Source organism: Rhinoderma darwinii, chromosome 11 (assembly GCF_050947455.1).
Source record: "Rhinoderma darwinii isolate aRhiDar2 chromosome 11, aRhiDar2.hap1, whole genome shotgun sequence".
In the NCBI taxonomy this organism is placed as follows: Eukaryota; Metazoa; Chordata; class Amphibia; order Anura; family Rhinodermatidae; genus Rhinoderma; species Rhinoderma darwinii.
Window position 1 is genome coordinate 95,123,846 of NC_134697.1, and position 25,077 is coordinate 95,148,922.

Consider the following 25,077-nt stretch of genomic DNA (forward strand, 5'->3'; position numbering starts at 1 on the left):
CATGCTCTCATAGTGCCTCCCACACAGTATCATGCTCTAATAGTGCCTCCCACACAGTATCATGCTCTCATAGTGCCTCCCACACAGTATCATGCTCTCATAGTGCCTCCCACACAGTATCATGCTCTCATAGTGCCTCCCACACAGTATCATGCTCTCATAGTGCCTCCCACACAGTATCATGCTCTCATAGTGCCTCCCACACAGTATCATGCTCTCATAGTGCCTCCCACACAGTATCATGCTCTCATAGTGCCTCCCACACAGTATCATGCTCTCATAGTGCCTCCCACACAGTATCATGCTCTAATAGTGCCTCCCACACAGTATCATGCTCTCATAGTGCCTCCCACACAGTATCATGCTCTCATAGTGCCTCCCACACAGTATCATGCTCTAATAGTGCCTCCCACACAGTATCATGCTCTCATAGTGCCTCCCACACAGTATCATGCTCTCATAGTGCCTCCCACACAGTATCATGCTCTAATAGTGCCTCCCACACAGTATCATGCTCTCATAGTGCCTCCCACACAGTATCATGCTCTCATAGTGCCTCCCACACAGTATCATGCTCTCATAGTGCCTCCCACACAGTATCATGCTCTCATAGTGCCTCCCACACAGTATCATGCTCTCATAGTGCCTCCCACACAGTATCATGCTCTCATAGTGCCTCCCACACAGTATCATGCTCTCATAGTGCCTCCCACCCAGTATCATGCTCTCATAGTGCCTCCCACACAGTATCATGATCTCATAGTGCCTCCCACACAGTATCATGCTCTCATAGTGCCTCCCACACAGTATCATGCTCTCATAGTGCCTCCCACACAGTATCATGCTCTCATAGTGCCTCCCACACAGTATCATGCTCTCATAGTGCCTCCCACACAGTATCATGCTCTCATAGTGCCTCCCACACAGTATCATGCTCTCATAGTGCCTCCCACACAGTATCATGCTCTCATAGTGCCTCCCACACAGTATCATGCTCTCATAGTGCCTCCCACACAGTATCATGCTCTCATAGTGCCTCCCACACAGTATCATGCTCTCATAGTGCCTCCCACACAGTATCATGCTCTCATAGTGCCTCCCACACAGTATCATGCTCTAATAGTGCCTCCCACACAGTATCATGCTCTCATAGTGCCTCCCACACAGTATCATGCTCTCATAGTGCCTCCCACACAGTATCATGCTCTAATAGTGCCTCCCACACAGTATCATGCTCTCATAGTGCCTCCCACACAGTATCATGCTCTCATAGTGCCTCCCACACAGTATCATGCTCTAATAGTGCCTCCCACACAGTATCATGCTCTCATAGTGCCTCCCACACAGTATCATGCTCTCATAGTGCCTCCCACACAGTATCATGCTCTAATAGTGCCTCCCACACAGTATCATGCTCTCATAGTGCCTCCCACACAGTATCATGCTCTAATAGTGCCTCCCACACAGTATCATGCTCTCATAGTGCCTCCCACACAGTATCATGCTCTCATAGTGCCTCCCACACAGTATCATGCTCTCATAGTGCCTCCCACACAGTATCATGCTCTCATAGTGCCTCCCACACAGTATCATGCTCTCATAGTGCCTCCCACACAGTATCATGCTCTCATAGTGCCTCCCACACAGTATCATGCTCTCATAGTGCCTCCCACACAGTATCATGCTCTCATAGTGCCTCCCACACAGTATCATGCTCTAATAGTGCCTCCCACACAGTATCATGCTCTCATAGTGCCTCCCACACAGTATCATGCTCTCATAGTGCCTCCCACACAGTATCATGCTCTAATAGTGCCTCCCACACAGTATCATGCTCTCATAGTGCCTCCCACACAGTATCATGCTCTCATAGTGCCTCCCACACAGTATCATGCTCTAATAGTGCCTCCCACACAGTATCATGCTCTCATAGTGCCTCCCACACAGTATCATGCTCTCATAGTGCCTCCCACACAGTATCATGCTCTCATAGTGCCTCCCACACAGTATCATGCTCTCATAGTGCCTCCCACACAGTATCATGCTCTCATAGTGCCTCCCACACAGTATCATGCTCTCATAGTGCCTCCCACACAGTATCATGCTCTCATAGTGCCTCCCACCCAGTATCATGCTCTCATAGTGCCTCCCACACAGTATCATGCTCTCATAGTGCCTCCCACACAGTATCATGCTCTCATAGTGCCTCCCACACAGTATCATGCTCTCATAGTGCCTCCCACACAGTATCATGCTCTCATAGTGCCTCCCACACAGTATCATGCTCTCATAGTGCCTCCCACACAGTATCATGCTCTCATAGTGCCTCCCACACAGTATCATGCTCTCATAGTGCCTCCCACACAGTATCATGCTCTCATAGTGCCTCCCACACAGTATCATGCTCTCATAGTGCCTCCCACACAGTATCATGCTCTCATAGTGCCTCCCACACAGTATCATGCTCTCATAGTGCCTCCCACACAGTATCATGCTCTCATAGTGCCTCCCACACAGTATCATGCTCTCATAGTGCCTCCCACACAGTATCATGCTCTCATAGTGCCTCCCACACAGTATCATGCTCTCATAGTGCCTCCCACACAGTATCATGCTCTAATAGTGCCTCCCACACAGTATCATGCTCTCATAGTGCCTCCCACACAGTATCATGCTCTCATAGTGCCTCCCACACAGTATCATGCTCTAATAGTGCCTCCCACACAGTATCATGCTCTCATAGTGCCTCCCACACAGTATCATGCTCTCATAGTGCCTCCCACACAGTATCATGCTCTAATAGTGCCTCCCACACAGTATCATGCTCTCATAGTGCCTCCCACACAGTATCATGCTCTCATAGTGCCTCCCACACAGTATCATGCTCTCATAGTGCCTCCCACACAGTATCATGCTCTCATAGTGCCTCCCACACAGTATCATGCTCTCATAGTGCCTCCCACACAGTATCATGCTCTCATAGTGCCTCCCACACAGTATCATGCTCTCATAGTGCCCCCACACAGTATAAAGCCAACGCAGATGCCCCCATACAGTATAATGCACAAATTCCGCCATGCAGCATAATGCTCTCATAGCTGCCTCATACATTATAATGTCCCCCTGCCTGCCCTTATACAGAATAATGCCTCCATAGCTTCCCCTATACAGCATAATGTTCCCCTAGCCGCCCTTATACCGCATAATGCCTCCATAGCTGCCCTTATACCGCATAATGCCTCCATAGCTGCCCTTATACCGCATAATGCCTCCATAGCTGCCCTTATACCGCATAATGCCTCCATAGCTGCCCGTATACAGCATGTCCCCCTAGTCGCCCTTATACCGCATAATGCTTCCATAGCTGCCCTTATACCGCATAATGCCTCCATAGCTGCCCGTATACAGCATAATGTCCCCCTAGTCGCCCTTATACCGCATAATGCCTCCATAGCTGCCCGTATACAGCATAATGTCCCCCTAGCCGCCCTTATACCGCATAATGCCTCCATAGCTGCCCGTATACAGCATAATGTCCCCCTAGTCGCCCTTATACCGCATAATGCCTCCATAGCTGCCCTTATACCGCATAATGCCTCCATAGCTGCCCGTATACAGCATAATGTCCCCCTAGCCGCCCTTATACCGCATAATGCCTCCATAGCTGCCCCTATACAGCATAATGTCCCCCTAGCCGCCCTTATACCGCATAATGCCTCCATAGCTGCCCGTATACAGCATAATGTCCCCCTAGCCGCCCTTATACCGCATAATGCCTCCATAGCTGCCCGTATACAGCATAATGTCCCCCTAGTCGCCCTTATATCGCATAATGCCTCCATAGCTGCCCGTATACAGCATAATGTCCCCCTAGCCGCCCTTATACAGCATAATGCCTCCATAGCTGCCCCCATACAGCATAATGCCTCCATAGCTGCCCCCATGCAGCATAATGTCCGCTGTGAAAGTGATTAAAATAATGTTTAAATGAATCCATTTTGTGCAGCGGCCATCTTGTCTGAAGTCTCCATCTTGTTTCTTTTGTAGTGAATAAGAAAGTCATTGGTTTTTATGTTTCTAAGTTGAGCTATCTTTGGCCTTGGTTCCCATGTGAAGCTTGGAAAGAAGTAGCAGGGAGTGAGATAGGAGAGGGAGACACATTCACATATGCACGTGAGTATGTCTCCCCATCTTACAAGAACCATCTATTATATTCTAATGTATCGTGTGTCTGTAATTGGCTGAATTTGAGATATTGTCACATTGCCTCTGATTGGTTAACCTCAAGCCGACAGCCCTTTTGAATGATATTATTGTAATGGAGTTTGTAACCGAGTATTCTGAGCAGACCGGCAGCGTCTGTGTGTTATTCCTCCTCTCCGATATATCGATAAATCTTGTTTTGAAACTGGATAAATCACTGGAGGGCGGGTATCGGTTGACATACCCATTACAAATTTCAGTCTAATATATTTTGGCTCAGTTGTTGCGTCAACATCCCCCTAGCCGCCCGTATACAAGTATAATGCCCCCAAAGCTGCCCCTAGTGCCAGTGCCCACATATAAAGTGTCAGTGCCCTTGAAGATACTGCCACAGTGCCCATGTAGATAAGTGCCCCTATATAGTGCCAGTGTCCATGTTGATAGCGCCACCCCCCTGTAGATAGTGATATCCCCCATTCCTGTAGATAGCGCCATTGGGACTCCCTCTAGGAGCGGAATCCCAAGCCAGAGCATAGGCCGGGGATTTCACTCCTAGAGAGAAGCACTGATGTCACTGTCCATATATGGACAGTGACGTCAGTGGCTACTCCTTGAGCGGAATCCCCGTTGCCGACTCTGGCCGGTGATTCTGCTCCAGGAGGAGCCCCTGACGTCACTCTCCATATATGGACAGTGACCTCAAGGGCTTCCCCGAGCACAGCACTTAAAGTAGCGGTGTGCCCGGGGAGTCCTCAGCGAGCAAAGGTGCTCCCTCTGCTCCTCCGTTCTGAACTAATTCTGAAGCAGGGAGCTGATGGTTGCCTGCTTCAGTATTGGGTTCTACTGTATCTGCGTCCTGAGGATGCAGATATAGTTGAAAGCGGGGCACACCCCTGGCCGCACCGGAGAGCGGGACACCGCCATGAATCCAGGACTTCCCCAGACGTTGGGAGGTATGCGTCATCCCAGGTGGCTGGCTTGGACAAAGAGCAGAAGAAAGCGTTGCTATAACAACGCCCGGGGGTAGGTATTAGCTTTTTTTTATACATTTTAAACCAAAAACACGGGTCAGTTTATGGACGTTTCCACTGCGGATTTTTTTCTGCAGCGTGTGCACTTTGCTGCTACTGTAAATACTTTGGAAATTATGCAGCGTTTATGCTATGTGGTAACCCGGCCTAACACTGTTTTATGTGGCACTCCATGTGAGACACTGTTACGGGGGCGCTTTAGCTGTAGTTATGTTGGCATGGTAACTACACTCCGGGGAAGTTCATTAGTAGCAGATGCAGTTGGGGCAGAAAGGAAGTTGTAAGGGAAAAAATAATAGTTGCCCATGGCAACCAATCATGATGCTTCTTTCATTTGCAAAGCTGTTCCAGGAAATCAAAAGCTTGAATTTGATTGGTTCTTATAGAAAACCCCTCTAGTTTACCACTATCTTCTTCCTGCCTAATTTTTAATTTACAGCAAAGAAACTACACAAAGATAAACATTCATAATGAGAGGTGTGAGAGAATTACTACACTTCATATTTTATATTGTCAATATTCACTGGTTTGTCCTCTACAGGCCACCGTACAAGCCGGGTATTTTTTTTTCATACAACTTTATTGTACATTTTTTTTCATTACAACTTTATTAGATTTTGTTATTTTCTTACAACTTTATTGTAAAGAGACACAAGGCGCACAAGTGGTTACTACAGTCATTTGTCAGCTGGTTGACGAAGGTCCCTAGAGACTATAGTCCCTGCCTTAGTTACATCCACTTGTACCTACTTTTGTAAAGTGGGGCACGCGAGGGCTCACGGTTCTCCGTTGGTTGCAACTGCGCATGTGCAGAAGTCATCATAGCGCGGCGGTGACGTCACAATAGGGGTTGTGGTCATGCCGCTTTTCCTGGGTGTTACGTCATGACGTTGACTGACTACAAGGGACGCGTTCAGCACAGGGTAAGGGGGAGTGCGGTTGTTTGCTGTGACGGGCCGTGTGACTGAGGTTTAACATTCAGACAGACTTTTCTGTATGCGTTTATTATGTGCGTGCTTGTACTTAAAGGGGAGTTTCACTTTTCACGTGACCTGTGGGGGGAGGACCACTCAGTAGGGACCCCCACCAGCAATGTGTCACTTGTTGTTTCCAATGGAGAGTGTGTGCTTGGCCCCTGACCCTGTTGTCCTGACCCACTATTGAACCTATGCAATATACCATTATGGGAAAACCGCCAGGACCCCGGTGGCGAGCGCGCAGGATCTCTCCCCCATTGACATGCTATGGGGATGGTGGTCTGTCGGATTATGGGATCTCTCCCGGTATATTTATGTATCGCTCCTCCGATGTGCGACATCTTGGCGTCCGTTCCCTCGTAGACAACTTGTTTTATTAAGGAATTCATCCGATCGCCGGTTCCGCGTAATAATCATTATTTAGCGCCAACATATTCCGTAGCAAAATTCAGAGACGTGTTCAGACGATACCGGTCGTTACGTAGTGATGAGCGGGGTCGCCGTGCCAAACGCACCAAGTCTATCCAAATGTATTGTAGTAATTGGGGCCTATGTCGTAAACTATACCGTATATAACCGTATACTCCCTCTCCGGGCGCTGCGCTGGGTCCTGGTGCCTTTCAGCGTCACATGCGCCAGTCACAATGTTGTGATACTGAATGACGTAAGGACCGGCGCTGCGCCTGGAGGCGGAGAGCCCCCGGCTCAGGTGTGGAGGGTGAGTATAAGAACACTGTCCTGGCCCTGTATCTAATCCTATCATGTGTGATACTCTCAGCTGGGCCCTGTATCTAATCCTATCATGTGTGATACTATCTGCTGAGCGTGTATCTAATCCTATCATGTGTGATACTGTCTGCTGAGCCTGTATCTAATCCTATCATGTGTGATACTGTCTGCTGAGCTGCTGTATCTAATCCTATCATGTGTGATACTATCTGCTGAGCCGTGTATCTAATCCTATCATGTGTGATACTATCTGCTGAGCCGTGTATCTAATCCTATCATGTGTGATACTATCTGCTGAGCCGTGTATCTAATCCTATCATGTGTGATACTGTCTGCTGAGCTGTGTATCTAATCCTATCATGTGTGATACTGTCTGCTGAGCCACTGTATCTAATCCTACCATGTGTGATACTGTCTGCTGAGCCCTGTATCTAATCCTACCATGTGTGATACTGTCTGCTGAGCCCTGTGTCTAATCCTATCCAGTGGTGGAGCTATAGGGGTTGTAGTCTTATAGATATGCTGTCTCTTATATACTGATCACAAGAGCTTACAATCTATGAGGAAATAAGGGGGACACCACATGTAAGAAGTCGTCGTTCAGTACATCGCTCCTCCATCTTTATACACAGGGGGCAGTCGCATAAAGCTGCAGAAGCCGTCACCAGCCGGTGTCCGTGTATGAGGGTGCGGGGGGTGCGGTGGACGCTGCTGGATGAGGGGTCAGGTCTGCATAAAACTGTGGCTGTTGGGGAGAAATGGCTGATGTCGCCACATTGGGGCCACTGTAGGGAGATGTGGTATGACCGGGTAATAGGCGCTCCCCTCTGGTACATATGGGTTTGTCCGGACCCCCCCCCCCCTCTCTACGATGTCCATATGCTTTCATAGGGAATATGGAAAGGAGTTATCTGAGGGAGACAGACCATAAATGAAAACCACAGCGTAGCGTCCGAATATATAGAAAGTCTGAGTCCGAGGAAAGCCGATCAGAATCTAAGCGGCACAGCGCTCACCTGCTCTCCCCTGCTCTCACCTGCTCTCCCTTGCTCTCCCCTGCTCTCCCCTGCTCTCACCTGCGCTCACCTGCGCTCACCTGCTCTCACCTGCTCTCCCCTGCGCTCACCTGCTCTCCCCTGCGCTCCCCTGCGCTCACCTGCGCTCCCCTGCTCTCCCCTGCGCTCACCTGCGCTCTTATGCCGCTTTCTTTCAGCGATCCGCGGGGATCTCAATGCTCGGACCTTCACCAATCAAAACTTCTGACTTTTAAAAAGTTTAGTTACCCTTTAATGGTATGAGCTAAACGTGTTCTTCATGACCTCTCATGACCCTGCTCGTCACCCGGATCCCGTAGGCTGTCATGATTTACTTTTAATGTGTCCGTCATGAAAATCTATTGAATCCCATACAAAAAAAAATAAGATCTTCAACGTAGACCAGCCCAACAGATAGGACGCTCTTTGGCCTCCATTGGGCTAGTAGAGCACTAAACGTAGGGCCAAAGCATGATGTGAACTGGGCCTTAGATGGTTGTACAGGAATAGGGGCCGGACTATTAGAAGTGGGAACAGGACTCCATCAGCTGGTCAGTGATCTCATCATATTTGTGTATGAGCGGAGCATCGACACGGAAGAATCCAAATCCTTCCATTCTACTCTTCCTTATTCCAATCTTGGTTTTGGCTTCCGAATACTGAGCAAAATACGGGAGTGTGAAAATCACAGATGTGAAGGTAAAAGCGATCTTACGTCTCGGGTCCACCATAGACCTGACATTGTCTCCGGCTCTTCCACCAAATATCTCACGGTCTCGGTTAACTCTACGGTGGCGGCGGACGTCAGATCATTTTGGTGGCCTCCTCCAACAGTGTAATGTCCATCACTCAAATATAAGGCCGTTGTAGACCGGACAAGTAACGAGCGCTCGTCCCCATATATAGCTCCTTTCATAAAAAAAAAAATTACTAAAAACAAAAACATTTCAAAGTTAAACCCATTGAACAAAAATAAAATGTATCAATGAATTTGCAAAAAATTCATAATAAATAAGATTTTTTATATACGGAGACTATATATAAGGGCCATGTTGAAGATTCGTAGATCACTGCCTGGATTATGTATGAAGACCAGTACCAATGTGCCGCTAAGGCTGGGTTCACACGAGCATGTCCGGTCCGTAAAAGACGGAATGTATTTCGGCCGCAAGTCCCTAAAAAACATGAATCCAGCCTAAGGCTTTATTCAGACAAACGGGAAAAACGTCCGTGCAACGTGCGTGATTTGCACGGACCTATATGTGTCTATGGGGACGTGCTGACATGTCCGTGATTTTTCCTCAGCGTGAGTCCACTGAAAGAAAGTCACATGTCCGTTCTTTCGGCGGTCTTCGCGCATCACGCACCCATTGAAGTCAATGGGTGCATGAAAACCACGCATGCCGCACGGAAGCACTTCCGTGCGAACTGCGTGATTCGCGCAAGAGCTGTCAAACTCTGAATGTAAACAAAAGCACCACGTGCTTTTCTGTTTACAAACATCCAAACGGAGTGTCTTTGAGATGAGCGAACCCGGACAACCGAACTTCACAGGGTTCGGTCGAACTCGTTTTGACCGAACCCGGCAAAAAAATTTCCGGTACGCTACGTCAGGAGATAGTCACTGTCCAGGGTGCTGAAAGAGTTAAACTGTTTCAGCACCCTGGACAGTGACTTCCGATCCCAATAAACATGAACGTGTAAAAAAAAAAAGCAGTTCTGACTTACCGAGAACTCCCGGCTTCTTCCTCCAGTCTGACTTCCCGGGATGACCATTCAGTCCAAGTGACAGCTCCAGCCAATCACAGGCCAAGCACAGGCTGCAGCCAATCACAGGCAAGCACAGGCTGCAGCGGTCACATGGACTGCGGCGTTATCCAGGGAGGTGGGGCCCGATGTCAAGAGAGGCGCGTCACCAAGGACGCGTCACCAAGGCAACGGCCGGGAGGGAAGTTCTCGGTAAGTACGAACGTCTTTTTTTTTTTTTAACAGGTTTCTCGATATTGTGATCGGCATTCACTGTCGAGGGTGCTGAAAGATTTACTGCCGATCAGTTAACTCTTTCAGCACCCTGGACAGTGACTATTTACTGACGTCGACTAGCCTCATCTCTATGATGGCGGCTGCGCGAAAATCACGCAGCCGCGCATCATACACTGATGACACACGGAGCTGTCAAGTGGTTTTTGCGCGCGCAAAACACCACGTTTTTTCGTCCGCAAAAACGCCACGCTCGTGTGAATCCAGCCTAAGGCTATGTTCACACACAAACGCAAAATACGTCTGAAATTACGGTGCTGTTTTCAGGTGAAAACAGCTCCTGAATTTCAGACGTTTTTACAAGTACTCATGTTTTTTGCGGCGTCCATTACAGACGTAATTGGAGTTGTTTTTCAATGGAGTCAATGAATAACGTCTCCAAAAACGTCCAAAGAAGTGTCCTGCACTTCTTTGACACAGGCGTCTTTTTGCGCGCCGTCTTTTGACAGCGACGCGTAAAATTACACCTCGTCTGAACAGAACATCGTATAACCCATTGCCGGCAATGGGCAGATGTTTGCAGACGTAATGGAGACGTCTTTTCAGGCGTAATTTGAGGCGTAAAACGCCCGAATTACGCCTGAAAATAGGTCGTGTGCACAAACCCTGAGAAAGGAGGAAAAATCTGAAAGCGATGTGGGGGAGGGGGAAATGTGATCAGGGATTCAAAAATGTCTTCAAGATCAGATTATGGTAAACCTTCAGTTTTTAATGCCTCTTGTATGTATAGGCGAAGGGAGAGTAAGGGTATGTTCACATGCAGTGGTTCCAGACGTAATTTGGGAGTTTTACGCCTCGAATTACACCTGAAAAAACATCCCTAATACGCCTCCAAACATCTGCCCATTGCTTTCAATAGGAATTACGATGTTCTGTTCCCACGAGCCATTTTACGCATCGCTGTCAAAATACGGCGCGTAAAATGACGGCTTGTCAAAAGAAGTGCAGGACGCGTGTGAATTAGCTCCTGCTCCCGACTAGCCTGCTTACCTGCAAAAGTCACTTCGGTGGCGAAAAACAGCTCATAGACACCGGCCCTGCACACAGGAACGTACCCGGGGGTGCCTGCATGGAACGATACCTCCTCCGGAGCGCGCACAAGCCAGCCATGGAGGATCTAGCCGCGGGCGTGGACAGGGGAGGTAAGATGGCGGCGTTTCCCGCCACTACTCCCCCGCTGTATTCACAGGATGAGGAGCTGCTGCAGCCCCAGCCCCAGTCCCCAATTTCAAGCCCTGCAGAGCCCATAACCTCTTCTTACCCAGCACCTGTGGACTATATAGCACTGGCCCATGAAGTGGCTAAGCGGATAACCCCTGACCTGCAAAAAGCGCTTGAAAAAACGGTGCAAGCGTCTCTTACCCGCATGCATGCGGATCTGGCACAAGTAACTTCCAGGACTGATGAATTAGAGCAACGTGTAACGCTGCTGGAGGATGAAAATGAGCGCCTGCAATCCAAACTTAAAGGAACAGTGTCATGGCAAATAATTTTTTTATATGTTAAAGATGTTAGTGCTGTAATAAAAACGTTTATATTCATTTGTGTGTTTGTGTTTTACTGTTTCTTATTTTTACACTTTTTCTTCCCTATGGGGGCTGCCATTTTTTGTTCCATTTCTGTGTGTGTCGATTAACGACACACACAGACATGGAGTACGGCAGCCACAGTCCCATAGGCTCCCGTCCCATTCACGTCCGTGTACGGCGTCTGTGTGGGAACTGCGCATGCGCCGCTCCCACACAGTCCTATTCGAAATTGGCGCCGTCCGGCGCCATTTTCCTGTGGACCGGAAGTCGCGGCCGGACAGTAAGATTACTACTTCCGGTCGCGGCTTCCGGACTTGTGCACATGGAACAGCGGCAGCAAAGGGAGCGGACGGGCCGGAGGGAGCCGCGGCGGCAGGAGCAGGTAAGACATTTCAATGTATGTTAGTGTTTGTGTGTGTTTACTACTGTATGTAAACCTACTACACTGTGGGTTACCTCAAAAAATGGCGACACACAGTGTAGGAGGTTACACCGTTCAAACCCCTCGTTTATCCCGGCACTAGCCAGGATAAAGGAGGGGGGGATGCTGAGAGCTCACTAGAGCGAGGGCTTTTAACCCAATGTTGCAATGCTGCAACATTGGGAACAGCTCCATCTAGTGACCAAAAATGGGTAGTATTATAAATTAGAAATAATTTATAATATTTCCTGGACTCGTGCAAAAAAAAAAAAAAAATTTTAACAATGTTTAATCACCCACACACTAAATGTTTAATTTTTAAAAAAAAAACATGTTTTTAGGGCAACACCATGCCTTTAAAGCGGTGTTGTCTAATACCACGCAGTTGGGAGACAAGGTGGAGGACCTAGAAAACCGCTCCAGGAGGAGCAACCTGCGAATTGTGGGTCTGAAAGAAGCGGTGGTCCCTTCTGAGTTGCAGCGTCTATGTGAGAGAGCATTGCCAGCAGCATTGGGCCTCCAGCGTCCCTGCCGGGTGGAAAGGGCGCACAGGGTGGGGCCGGACCCAAGAAATCTTCCATCAGCGGACGGCAGCAGCTCGCTTCGCTCCAGACAAGTCATCTTTAAGCTGTTGGATTACAATGATAAGGTGGCACTTATGAAGGCGTATCGCAGCAGATCTCGACCCTTGGAGATAATGGGCATGAAAGTGCTACTTTTCGAGGACTATTCTACGGAGGTCGCGAAGCGCAGGCGTTCCTTCAGCAAGATTTGTACCGAGCTGTTCCAAGCGAAAGTGCGTTTTAACCTGCAATATCCAGCCATATTACGGGTATTCCAAGCGAATGGTCGAACCAAGACATTTACCACACCGAAGGAAGCGGAGGACGCGCTGGCGGAGCTACGTGGAAGCCGCCCCGACGCAATCCAGAACACAGCCCACGTCACAAGCCAAGAGAAGTCGGAAGGAGTCGCTTGGTTAGGGAGCGAACTTGGGCAGAAGCTTTAATGCCCACACCCGGAAGAGACCGCGGAGGAAGATCCAAGAACAGAGGGGACTCTCCGAAGCCGCAGAGATGGCCGCGGGACCGCACCAGGTCCACGTCTCCTGATTGAAAAGTGAAGTTTTTCAGGACCCTTCTATCTTAGGAGAGGGTTCTGTGGACGCTGTAGATCAATCGCAGGCTCCGATCTTTCGCAGATAAGTTTCCAGATAATGCTTGATGATTGCACATGTCTGTCTTTTATTACAGCATTTTAGTCTGTCGTCAAATGTCCTCAGATCAAAATGTATGCATTCTGATATAACGCTGTATTTACACTGCAGGGGGTTTGAATCCGAGTCAGGGCCTGCTCTAAGTTCTAAGCTCGCTCACTGGTGGGCCACTCCGATTGAGAATTTGACATGGCTGGTTTCTCCTATGGGATTAGAAAGGGCCGTTACAGGTCAAATATGCGGGGGAGTCTCTGCAGGGGTTTTTGGGTCGCTGTTCGGGGCAGCCTTGAAGTGACGGTGTTCAGGTCTATATGATACATGGTAATCTGAGCGGTAGCTGAAGGGTTTGACCCCTTGACATAAGACCGGGTATCTGCTGCAAGGGATTGATGGTCGGTGATGGGCTGGTGTAGCTCTGTCACGATAAGTGATGTGTAATTTCGGCTACGCAGGTCTGGGGGGGGGAGGGGGAGGGAGGGGCGTGTTAGTGCACAACAGAAAAAAGTGAAGTCTCTTACGCCAATCGGTACTAGGGGGTTGACTGCCCTTGTCACAGGCGTTTTTTCTATTTCTTTTGAACAAGGTCTGATGGCTTTGACTGGAGTTTAGCTTTGTTTGCTAGGCCGGGTTTTGGCCTGTATTTTCAATGTTTATACATGGCTTTTAGGGAAAGATGGATCTGACTCCCCGAACCGATCACGGCTTTTTGACACCTTAGCTCATCTTAGGCATAGTCCAATAACATGAAAATAGTTTCATGGAACGTCAAGGGGCTTAGATCCCCACAGAAACGGACCAAACTCTTGCGACATATGAAGAGATTGCATCCAGATGTAGCCCTATTACAGGAAACTCACCTTACCGAGTCAGAATTTAAATATCTACAAAAATTTTGGGTGGGCCACGTTTTTGGCTCAGCTGCTAGAGACGGTAAGGCGGGAGTTATAATATTGGTGCACAAAAATTTTGCTTTTACATTGGTGTCCCAGGAGCGTGATGATGAGGGTCGTTGGATCCATCTAGTGGTGGAACATGCAGGGGAAACTATTAGTATCCATAATGTCTATGGGCCAAATGCGGCCAACACAGGGTTTTTTGATCAATTGGAAGCCCAACTCCAGCAGGATCGCACTAAATTATTGGTACCAGGGGGAGACCTTAATACTGTAAGGTCCTCTAGGGAAGATAGAAGTGTAGGGGCCGTTTCGCATAAACAGAGGGATAGGATCTTGCCAGACTTTTTGAGACACACTGCCCTTGCAGATGCTTGGAAGAGTTTACATCCTGATGCTAGGGAGTATACACACTTTTCGCACGTACATCAATCGTGGTCGCGTATTGATTACTTACTGGTGAACAAAGCTTTTTCCCGCAGACTACGTGACGCGACGATAGAAGATCTTGTCATCTCTGACCACTCCCCGATTACCATTACTCTGGCCGACACAGTAGCTAAGGGACTGGATTTTATATGGAGGTTCCCCTCCTTTCTGGCGATGGATGAGGACTTTTTACAAAAGCTAAGGGGATGGTGGACGGAATTTGACGGGGATAATGCGTCACATCGTACGGACCCGTCGTTGTACTGGCTTACAGCTAAAGCGGTAATTCGCGGGAAAATTATACAATTTATGGCCAATCTTAAACATAAGACCACTGAAGGGTACAAGACGGCGAGCGAATGATTAAGGTGCGCATACACGGCATTTTTACAATCTCCATCAGCGTCTCTGGGGGAGGCCTGGAGGGAAGCCAAGCGACAGTTTGATCAGTGGCTAGATAAAAGAGAAAACATCTATCGGTCTCGATCAGCGGATCCCAAAAAAATTAACACTATTTTGCGTACATATTATCAAGCCCTTTATTCAGACACGCCCATTGACCCCCAAAAGGTAGGGAATTCTTGGAGAAGGTAAAGTTGCCTGGACTCACGCAGGAGCAGAACGATCTGCTGAGCGCAGAGATCACGGTGGAGGAACTCACGAGTACAATTAGGACCTTATCTAACGGAAAGGCCCCGGGGCCGGATGGGTTCACGGGAGAATTTTATAAGTCCCTAAGGCAGGAAATCAGCCCCATTTTGGTGGATTATTATAATATTTTACTAAAGACCGGTACGTTCCCAGCGGAGGCCAAAATAGCGCATATAAAAGTGCTGCCCAAGAAGGGGAAGGATCCTCTTGACCCGGGGTCATATCACCCGATCTCATTGATAGACCAAGACAAGAAATTACTCACAAAAATCTTAGCTAACCGTTTGCCCATGTATCTACCTACATTGGTAGGTAAATCTCAAGTGGGGTTTGTAAAGGGCAGGGCAGCAGTGACTAATCTGCGTAAGGTATTGACGGTGTTGGAAACAGTCCGGCATGATCCCCAGCCAGGTGCCCGACCGGCACTCTTGGCGCTAGACTCAGAAAGCTTTTGATAACATACAGTGGGGATGGTGCTGGATAAGATGAATGTCCAGGGAGCCTTTCGGATCTTTTTGAAAGGGGTCTATACTAATCCCCAAGCGCGTGTTTACTCCTCAGGATTTCTGTCGGATCCCTTTCACTTGCATAAAGGAACCCGGCAGGGATGTCCCTTGTCGCCACTTTTATTTAATCTAGCACTGGAACCTATGGCTAGGTTTCTGGAAGAGTCCGCAGTATTCAGGGGTATTCAGGTGGGGTCTTTGGCAGTTAAGTTAGCCTTGTTTGCTGACGTTGTTATACTGTTTATGTCAAATCCCCAAGAGCACTTACTGCCGGTCTTTCATTTTTTGCAGGACTTTGGGCAATGCTCGGGATACAAAGTCAATATAGCTAAAAGCGAACTGCTGGAGTTGGGCAAACCGTTACCTGGGACTTTTTGGCAATCCTTGGGATGCGGGATATCCCCGGTGAAACAATGCATAACTTATCTAGGCATTAAGATAGGGAAGGTGCGTGAAACCCTGTATGGCCTGAATTATCCACCGTTGTTAAAAAAAAAAAAATACAGGCGGAACTCGCCAGATGGCGTCAGTTGCCGTTATCCCTTTTGGGGAGGTGCCACTTAATTAAGATGGTTAGTTTCCCCAGACTGTTATATCCCTTTCAAACACTCCCGCTCTTGCTGAAACATATGGATGTCTCCAAACTGAATTCAGCATTTACAAAATTTATATGGGCAGGAAAGAGGCCTCGCATTGCACTCACTAAGCTCATGATGGGCAAGCATGAGGGGGGACTGAAGTTTCCCAATATTAGGGGATACAATGTGGTATGTCTCTTTCGTCATGTAGTGGATTGGCTTCATGAAACGAGCCATTATTCCAATCTAGAGCTGGAAGGGGAATACGCCTCACCCTGGAACTTAAAAGCCTTGTTACACTGTAGAGTGGCCTCTTCCGTGCCGTCTCAAAACCTCCATTGTTCTGAGAGATACAGTCCTAGCCTGGAAAGCGGTTCGTACATTTTTTGGCTTGCCTCACCTGCTCTCCAAGCACATGCCGTTGTGTGGACACCCGGAATTCCTACCGGGAGTAGACAGTGGGGATAGATTTGCCTCTTGGGGGGAGGCAGGTATTAGCAGCGCAGGGGATTTTATGCATAAAGAGGAATGGACATGGTTAACAGGGTCGGAAATCAGAGCTAAACTCAATCCCTTAGAGGGCAATGTTAATGTCAATTTTCTACAAGTTTTCCAGGTGCGGTCATTCTGTACCTCTAGGCTCAGAGATTTAAATAAGGAAGCCACCACTCATACTCTGGATGAGGTCAAAGGCCCAACGGTTCTTCGGGCGACTATCTCGAGGTTGTATAGTGCACTCGGGGATTATTTTGTCTGCCCGTGACCACGGGCTATGTTCAAAGTCTGGGAACGATGGACTCGATACAGCTATAGGAGAGACTGTAGTGGAGGGTTGGGAGACGGTACGGAAGGTGAACGAGAGCTGGAGGGAAACCTATTTCAAATTAATATATGGCTTCAATATTTTACCTTCGCACTCCTTCCCCGATCGCATTACGTGTTGTCCCAAATGCAACACCCCCCTGACAAATTTGGCACGGAGTATGGGGCTGATACTGGGTGATGTACACAGCTATATTTTGGATCATTGGAAGGCGAAACTTCCAATGACGCCTCAACCGCTGCTGTTCCATCAGGCGCGAGCGCCAGAGGAAGAGGGTATTCGAGGGACGAGATCTCCTCCCCGCTTGGTGCACACAATTCTGCTGGTGGCCTTGAGATGCCTGTTATGTAAATGGCTGGAAACTGATACACCGGGTCTGGACATGATCGTGTCTCGCTTAAAACAATTATTAGCTCTTGAGCGGGTGGAGGTGGAAAGAAACGGGAACCAAGAAATGATTTGCTAAATGGCAACGATTTATAGAAACGCAATGCACAACGACTGACGTGGTGGAAATTGTTACGCCTTTCAGACACACCGCGTGGTATCATACGCAGCTTCTGGCGGGCACGTTAGGGGGCTTACAACTTCAGTCTAGATAATAGATAGTGGATAGATGGGGCGGGGCTGCTCGTTGATGACTTAAGTCGTGTTCAGGGATAGGGGGAGTCATGTTTTTTAGTTGCTAAGCAGATTCAAAGAGATATGCCATGATTGTATGCTGTTATTTTGTTTTGGTTCTATTCGCAGTTGCGTGCTGTTCATTTGTGATGCAATTTTCCTGTGAAATGTTTGTAAGAAAATGTGAAAAATGGTAATAAAAAAATGATGTTTTATATAAAAGAAGTGCAGGACACTCCTTGGGACGTTTTTGGAGGCGTTTTTCATTGGCTCCATTGAAAAATCGCTCCAAAAACGGCCATAAAACACGAGTTGTTAAAAAAAACAAAAAAAAAGTCTGAAAATCAGGAGCTGTTTTCACCCGGAAAACAGCTCCGTGTTCTCAGACGTTTCTGGTCACTGCGTGTGAACATAGCCTAAAGAGCAAAACCGAGATGAAAAAAAACAAAACAAATGTTGTTTTTTTGCCAGTTTATCGAAAGCATCCCAAAAATGTACGAAACAGCTGATTCAAAGAGCTGATCGGCAGGGGGCCGACAGTCGGACCCCCACCGATCTAATATCGACGGCCTATCATGAGGATAGGCCATCAACTCCAACAACCTGGATAACCCCTTTAAACATCTGGGATCAGTTATTTCCGCTCCAGGCCGTTGGAGCGAGTTTTAACCCCTTCCCCCTGCTTGGATTCTGGGCCCTAATCACAAGCTATTTTTTACGTTTTTCCATCGTCGCATTCCAAGAGCTATAACTCTTTTTTTTTTTGCGGCGACATAGCTGTATAAGGTCTTGTTTTTTGCGGGACAAGTTGTATTTTTTAATAGCACCATTTTGGGGTACATAGAATTTATTCATTAACTTTTATTAACTTTTTTTGGGGGGGATAGAAGAAAACCTGACATTTCGCCACTCTTTTTTTTGCATCTTAAATCTACGCCGTTTACCGTGTGGTATAAATAACACAATATCTTTATTCAGCGGGTTGTTACGATTGCAACGATACCAAATTTGTATAGTTTTTGTATGTTTTCCTACTTTTACACAGTAAAAACGCTATATTTTCAAAATTATTTGTTTTTGTGTCTCCATATTTGAAGAGCCGTAACGTTTTTATTTTTTCGCCGATGCAGCTGTATGAGGGCTTTTTTTTTGCGGCGAGACTTGTAGTTTTTATCGGTACCATTTTGGAGTAGATGCGACTTTTTGATCACTTTTTATAAAAAAAAATTTAAAGTCGGGATTCACAGAAAACAGCAATTTTTGCAGATTTATCGGCCCCCTGCTGTTTACTGAAAAGGCTATCGCATCAGAATAAAGCCCACTAATGACCGCCGTGAACAGGCTTATTGGCGGTCACTAACAGGTTAATATACCAGTGACACTCGCGTCGTATGGAGCGCGTTTAGCTCTCGGTCCTGCTCCATACTACTCGCCATCACGTACATCATGGTGGGTTAATGGATAAAAAGGGGTTGTCTCATATAGACCACCTCTGTCCATATCCCCAAATAGAGCTTGTAGATGTCATGGGGGCGCCTCTGCAGCAGACATGTCTGATAACATCCCATACCAGCGGTCAGGAGCGGACATAACACATAGCAGAGGTACTCAAAGGTCCACTTACCGGGGTCTGTTGTCACGTGAAGGTCCGAGCTGAACACCAGTAGTAAAGATTTGTGGATAGTGCCACACACAGTGCCCCATGTAGATAGTCCTATATATACTGTACCTGTGTATTAAAAAACGGATATATGCTGTATCTGTGTATTATATATATAGTAGTGTATTCTGTACTCGTGTGTAGTGTGTGTGTGTATATATAGGGCAGTATGCTGTCCCTGTGCGTAGTGTGTGTGTGTGTGTGTGTGTGTGTATATATATATATATATAGGGGTGTATAGTGTACCTGTGTGTGTTGTATATGCGTTTGTGTACTATACCTGTGTGTATGTTGTGTATATATGGCCGTATACTGTATGTGTGTGTGTGTATGTATATATACCAGGAACAAAAAACAAGTAACGGCACCAGGACTTCAGTGTTGGGGAGATGTTGGTTTATTCACCACCAGGTGGAAGAATGAGCAACGTTTCGGTTCACACCTGAACCTTTCTCAAGCTTGAGAACGTTGCTCACTCTTCCACCTGGTGGTGAATAAACCAACATCTCCCCAACACTGAAGTCCTGCTGCTGTTACTTGTTTTTTGTTCTTGGTATTCCATTCTAAGGCCCCATGCACACGACCGTGCCCGCAATCACGGCCCGCTGACTGACAGCCGCATTTTCGGGCCGTGCTCCCATACAAAGTATGGGAGCACAGCCCGCAAAATGCGAAAGAACGGACATGGTCCATAATTCCCGGAACATTTCTACGGCACTGACACCCTTCCGTAGTGCTACGGAAAGGTGTCAGTGTTCAATGAAAGTGAATGGCTCCGTTTTTGTGGACCGCAATTGCGGTCCGCAAAAACGGAGGTTTTTTGCTGTCGTGTGCATGGGGCCTAAGGAGTTGATTCGTCCTTCTACTGGTAACGTGCACATGGCCTGATCAGTTTGCATTGAGTGCTGTGTTTTCCTCTACCATATATATATATATATATATATATATATATATATATATATATATATATACACATACACACACACACACGTACACGTATAGGGGTGTATCTTGTACCTGTGTAGGCTATATAGGGGTGTATACTGTACCTATGTATGTTGTGTATATAGGGCTGTGTACGGTACCTGTGTATGTGTTGTATATAGGCATGTGTGTGTTGTATATAGGGCTGTGTACGGTGTGTGTGTGTTGTATATAGGGATGTGTACGGTGTGTGTGTGTTGTATATAGGGCTGTGTACGGCACCTGTGTGTGTTGTATATAGGTCTGTGTATGGCACCTGTGTGTTGTATATAGGGCTGTGTACGGTACGTGTGTGTGTGTTGTATATAGGGCTGTGTACGGTACCTGTGTGTGTTGTATATAGGGTTGTGTACGGTACCTGTGTGTGTGTGTGTGTGTGTGTGTTGTATATAGGGCTGTGTACGGTACCTTTGTGTGTGTTGTATATAGGGCTGTGTAGGGTACCTGTGTGTGTGTTGCATATAAGGCTGTGTACGGTACCTGTGTGTGTTGTATATAGGGCTGTGTACGGTGTGTGTGTGTGTTGTATATAGGGCTGTGTACGGTGTGTGTGGGTCGTATATAGGGCTGTGTACGGTACCTGTGTGTGTTGTGTATATAGGGCTGTGTACGGTGTGTGTGTGTGTTGTATATAGGGCTGTGTACGGTGTGTGTTGTATATAGGGCTGTGTACGGCACCTGTGTGTGTTGTATATAGGGCTGTGTACGGTACCTGTGTGTGTTGTATATAGGGCTGTGTACGGTACCTGTGTGTGTGTTGAATATAGGGCTGTGTACGGTACCAGTGTGTGTTGTATATAGGGCTGTGTGTGTTGTGTATATAGGCCTGTGTGTGTTGTATAAAGGGCTGTGTACGGTACCTGTGTGTGTTGTATATAGGGCTGTGTACGGTACCTGTGTGTGTTGTATATAGGCCTGTGTGTGTGTGGTATATAGGGCTGTGTACAGTGTGTGTGTGTGTGTGTTAGTGTTGTATATAGGGCTGTGTGCGGTACCTGTGTGTGTGTTGTATATAGGGCTGTGTATGGTACCTGTGTGTGTTGTATATAGGGCTGTGTACGGTACCTGTGTGTGTGTGTGTTGTATATAGGGCTGTGTATGGTACCTGTGTGTGTTGTATATAGGGTTGTGTACGGTACCTGTGTGTGTTGTATATAGGGCTTTGTACGGTACCTGTGTGTTGTGTGTGTGTGTGTATATAGGGCTGTGTAGGGTACGTGTGTGTTGTATATAGGGCTGTGTACGGTACCTGTGTGTGTTGTGTATATAGGGCTGTGTACGGTGTGTTGTGTGTGTATATAGGGCTGTGTACGGTACCTGTGTGTGTTGTATATAGGGCTGTGTGTGTGTTTTGTATATAGGCCTGTGTGTGTTGTATATAGGCCTGTGTGTGTTGTATATAGGGCTGTGTATGGTACCTGTGTGTGTTGTATATAGGGCTGTGTACGGTACCTGTGTGTGTGTTGCATATAGGCCTGTGTGTTGTATATAAGGCTGTGTGCGGTACCTGTGTGTGTTGTATATAGGGTTGTGTACGGTTCCTGTGTGTGTGTGTTGTATATAGGGCTGTGTGCGGTACCTGTGTGTGTGTTGTATATAGGGCTGTGTACGGTACCTGTGTGTTGTATATAGGGCTGTGTACGGTGTGTGTGTGTGTTGTATATAGGGCTGTGTACGGTACCTGTGTGTTGTATATAGGGTTGTGTACGGTACCTGTGTGTGTTGTATATAGGGCTTTGTACGGTACCTGTGTGTGTGTGTTGTATATAGGCCTGTGTGTGTGTGTGTTGTATATAGGGCTGTGTGCGGTACCTGTGTGTGTGTGTGTGTTGTATATAGGGCTGTGTACGGTACCTGTGTGTGTGTGTTGTATATAGGGCTGTGTACGGTACCTGTGTGTGTGTTGTATATAGGGCTGTGTACGGTACCTGTGTGTGTGTGTTGTATATAGGGCTTTGTACGGTACCTGTGTGTGTGTTGTATATAGGGCTGTGTGCGGTACCTGTGTGTGTGTTGTATATAGGGCTGTGTACGGTACCTGTGTGTTGTATATAGGGCTGTGTACGGTGTGTGTGTGTGTTGTATATAGGGCTGTGTACGGTACCTGTGTGTTGTATATAGGGTTGTGTACGGTACCTGTGTGTGTTGTATATAGGGCTTTGTACGGTACCTGTGTGTGTGTGTTGTATATAGGGCTGTGTGCGGTACCTGTGTGTGTGTGTGTGTGTTGTATATAGGGCTTTGTACGGTACCTGTGTGTTGTGTGTGTGTGTATATAGGGCTGTGTAGGGTACGTGTGTGTTGTATATAGGGCTGTGTACGGTACCTGTGTGTGTTGTGTATATAGGGCTGTGTACGGTGTGTTGTGTGTATATAGGGCTGTGTACGGTACCTGTGTGTGTTGTATATAGGGCTGTGTGTGTGTTTTGTATATAGGCCTGTGTGTGTTGTATATAGGGCTGTGTATGGTACCTGTGTGTGTTGTATATAGGGCTGTGTACGGTACCTGTGTGTGTGTTGCATATAGGCCTGTGTGTGTTGTATATAAGGCTGTGTGCGGTACCTGTGTGTGTTGTATATAGGGTTGTGTACGGTTCCTGTGTGTGTGTGTTGTATATAGGGCTGTGTGCGGTACCTGTGTGTGTGTTGTATATAGGGCTGTGTACGGTACCTGTGTGTTGTATATAGGGCTGTGTACGGTGTGTGTGTGTGTTGTATATAGGGCTGTGTACGGTACCTGTGTGTTGTATATAGGGTTGTGTACGGTACCTGTGTGTGTTGTATATAGGGCTTTGTACGGTACCTGTGTGTGTGTGTTGTATATAGGCCTGTGTGTGTGTGTGTTGTATATAGGGCTGTGTGCGGTACCTGTGTGTGTGTGTGTTGTATATAGGGCTGTGTACGGTACCTGTGTGTGTGTGTTGTATATAGGGCTGTGTACGGTACCTGTGTGTGTGTTGTATATAGGGCTGTGTACGGTACCTGTGTGTGTGTGTTGTATATAGGGCTTTGTACGGTACCTGTGTGTGTGTTGTATATAGGGCTGTGTGCGGTACCTGTGTGTGTGTTGTATATAGGGCTGTGTACGGTACCTGTGTGTTGTATATAGGGCTGTGTACGGTGTGTGTGTGTGTTGTATATAGGGCTGTGTACGGTACCTGTGTGTTGTATATAGGGTTGTGTACGGTACCTGTGTGTGTTGTATATAGGGCTTTGTACGGTACCTGTGTGTGTGTGTTGTATATAGGGCTGTGTGCGGTACCTGTGTGTGTGTGTGTGTTGTATATAGGGCTGTGTACGGTACCTGTGTGTGTGTGTGTTGTATATAGGGCTGTGTACGGTGTGTGTGTGTTGTATATAGGGCTGTGTACGGTACCTGTGTGTGTGTTGTATATAGGGCTGTGTACGGTACCTGTGTGTGTGTGTTGTATATAGGGCTGTGTACGGTACCTGTGTGTGTGTGTGTGTGTTGTATATAGGGCTTTGTACGGTACCTGTGTGTGTGTGTTGTATATAGGGCTGTGTGCGGTACCTGTGTGTGTGTGTGTGTGTGTTGTATATAGGGTTGTGTACGGTACCTGTGTGTGTTGTATATAGGGCTTTGTACGGTACCTGTGTGTGTGTGTTGCATATAGGCCTGTGTGTGTTGTATATAGGGCTGTGTGCGGTACCTGTGTGTGTGTGTTGTATATAGGGCTGTGTACGGTACCTGTGTGTGTGTGTTGTATATAGGCCTGTGTACGGTACCTGTGTGTGTGTTGTATATAGGCCTGTGTGTGTGTGTTGTATATAGGATAGTGCCGTGGCTCGGCTCTCACACTTCAGCATTCAGGCTCATGTGTGGAAATACGTAAACTTTTAAAGTGTAAAAATGTCTTCATAGCGTCACTGCCACCTCCAGAATCGGCGGCCTGTTTTCTCTGAGTAGTGGGACTTGCTGTGTCCTTGGATCAGGTGGTTCTCTTTGTAGTAACGTGTCCTGTCTCTACAGTCCGGGTCCTATCAGCTGTGATTCTCTGGACTCCGCTCGTCTGATGGAACGGCTGGACATTCACTAAGTAAACGATTGGAGTGACATAATGGACAGGAGTGACATGACGGAGAAGATCTTAAGCCTCACCCTGAAGATCATCTACCTGCTGACTGGAGAGGTGAGGGGTTCTGGGAGCGAGTTCACATGTCACATCATATCGCCGTTTTTCCTATCAAATAATCCATCTTGCACACAACCGAGTGCCATTTTTCAAGGCATCTGATAGTTTTCACGGACCTGTGTCCTGTCTTTCCACAGATCACGGATGAGACTCGGGCGGCACACACGGGCGCGTGCATTAGGGCTAACGTCTATTTGTTATTCCTATGAGATGCCTTAACAAACTCCAGTCATCAGTTACGTTTAGTTGCTGCTTAAAGAGATCCTGTCCCCAGGTCATCTAAGTTGTTTGTAGTTATCCGACAGGGCGTGAACTGCCCCCCAAGCTCCCTATATAGTAATTCACTGTAGTTAGCCAACAGGGTACCCTCAAGCTGCCTTGGACTGATTGGTCAACATCAGAGGCAGGAACGCTAGCTCCACCCCATTGGCTAACTTCAACAAATTGGCATATTGGGAGCCAATACAATAGTTGGCCATATTTCTGGAACGGGGGTTTCAGGAAAGAAGAATGAAGCGCTCTTCAAGTCATTAAACGAGTTCATCTTATATGATGTAGTGACCGCTCCTCTTTAAATGGTAACACAACTTTAAAACAA

The 25,077-nt window shown here is 47.4% G+C and overlaps 1 protein-coding gene across 2 annotated transcripts in view; it reads left to right on the forward strand.

Moving 5' to 3' along the window:
• Nucleotides 1-5,918: 5,918 nt before the first annotated feature.
• Nucleotides 5,919-25,077, forward strand: part of LOC142663444 (uncharacterized) — a 33,688-nt gene continuing 14,529 nt past the window's right edge. The window contains exons 1-2 of one of the 2 annotated variants that reach the window (XM_075842098.1): nt 5,919-6,157; nt 24,317-24,476. In XM_075842098.1, the coding sequence (XP_075698213.1) occupies nt 24,405-24,476 (72 nt within the window). In that variant the 5' untranslated portion in view covers nt 5,919-6,157; nt 24,317-24,404. Of the gene's footprint in view, nt 6,158-6,190; nt 6,244-24,316; nt 24,477-25,077 lie in introns of those variants that run through there. The other variant, XM_075842099.1, reaches the window with a different exon arrangement.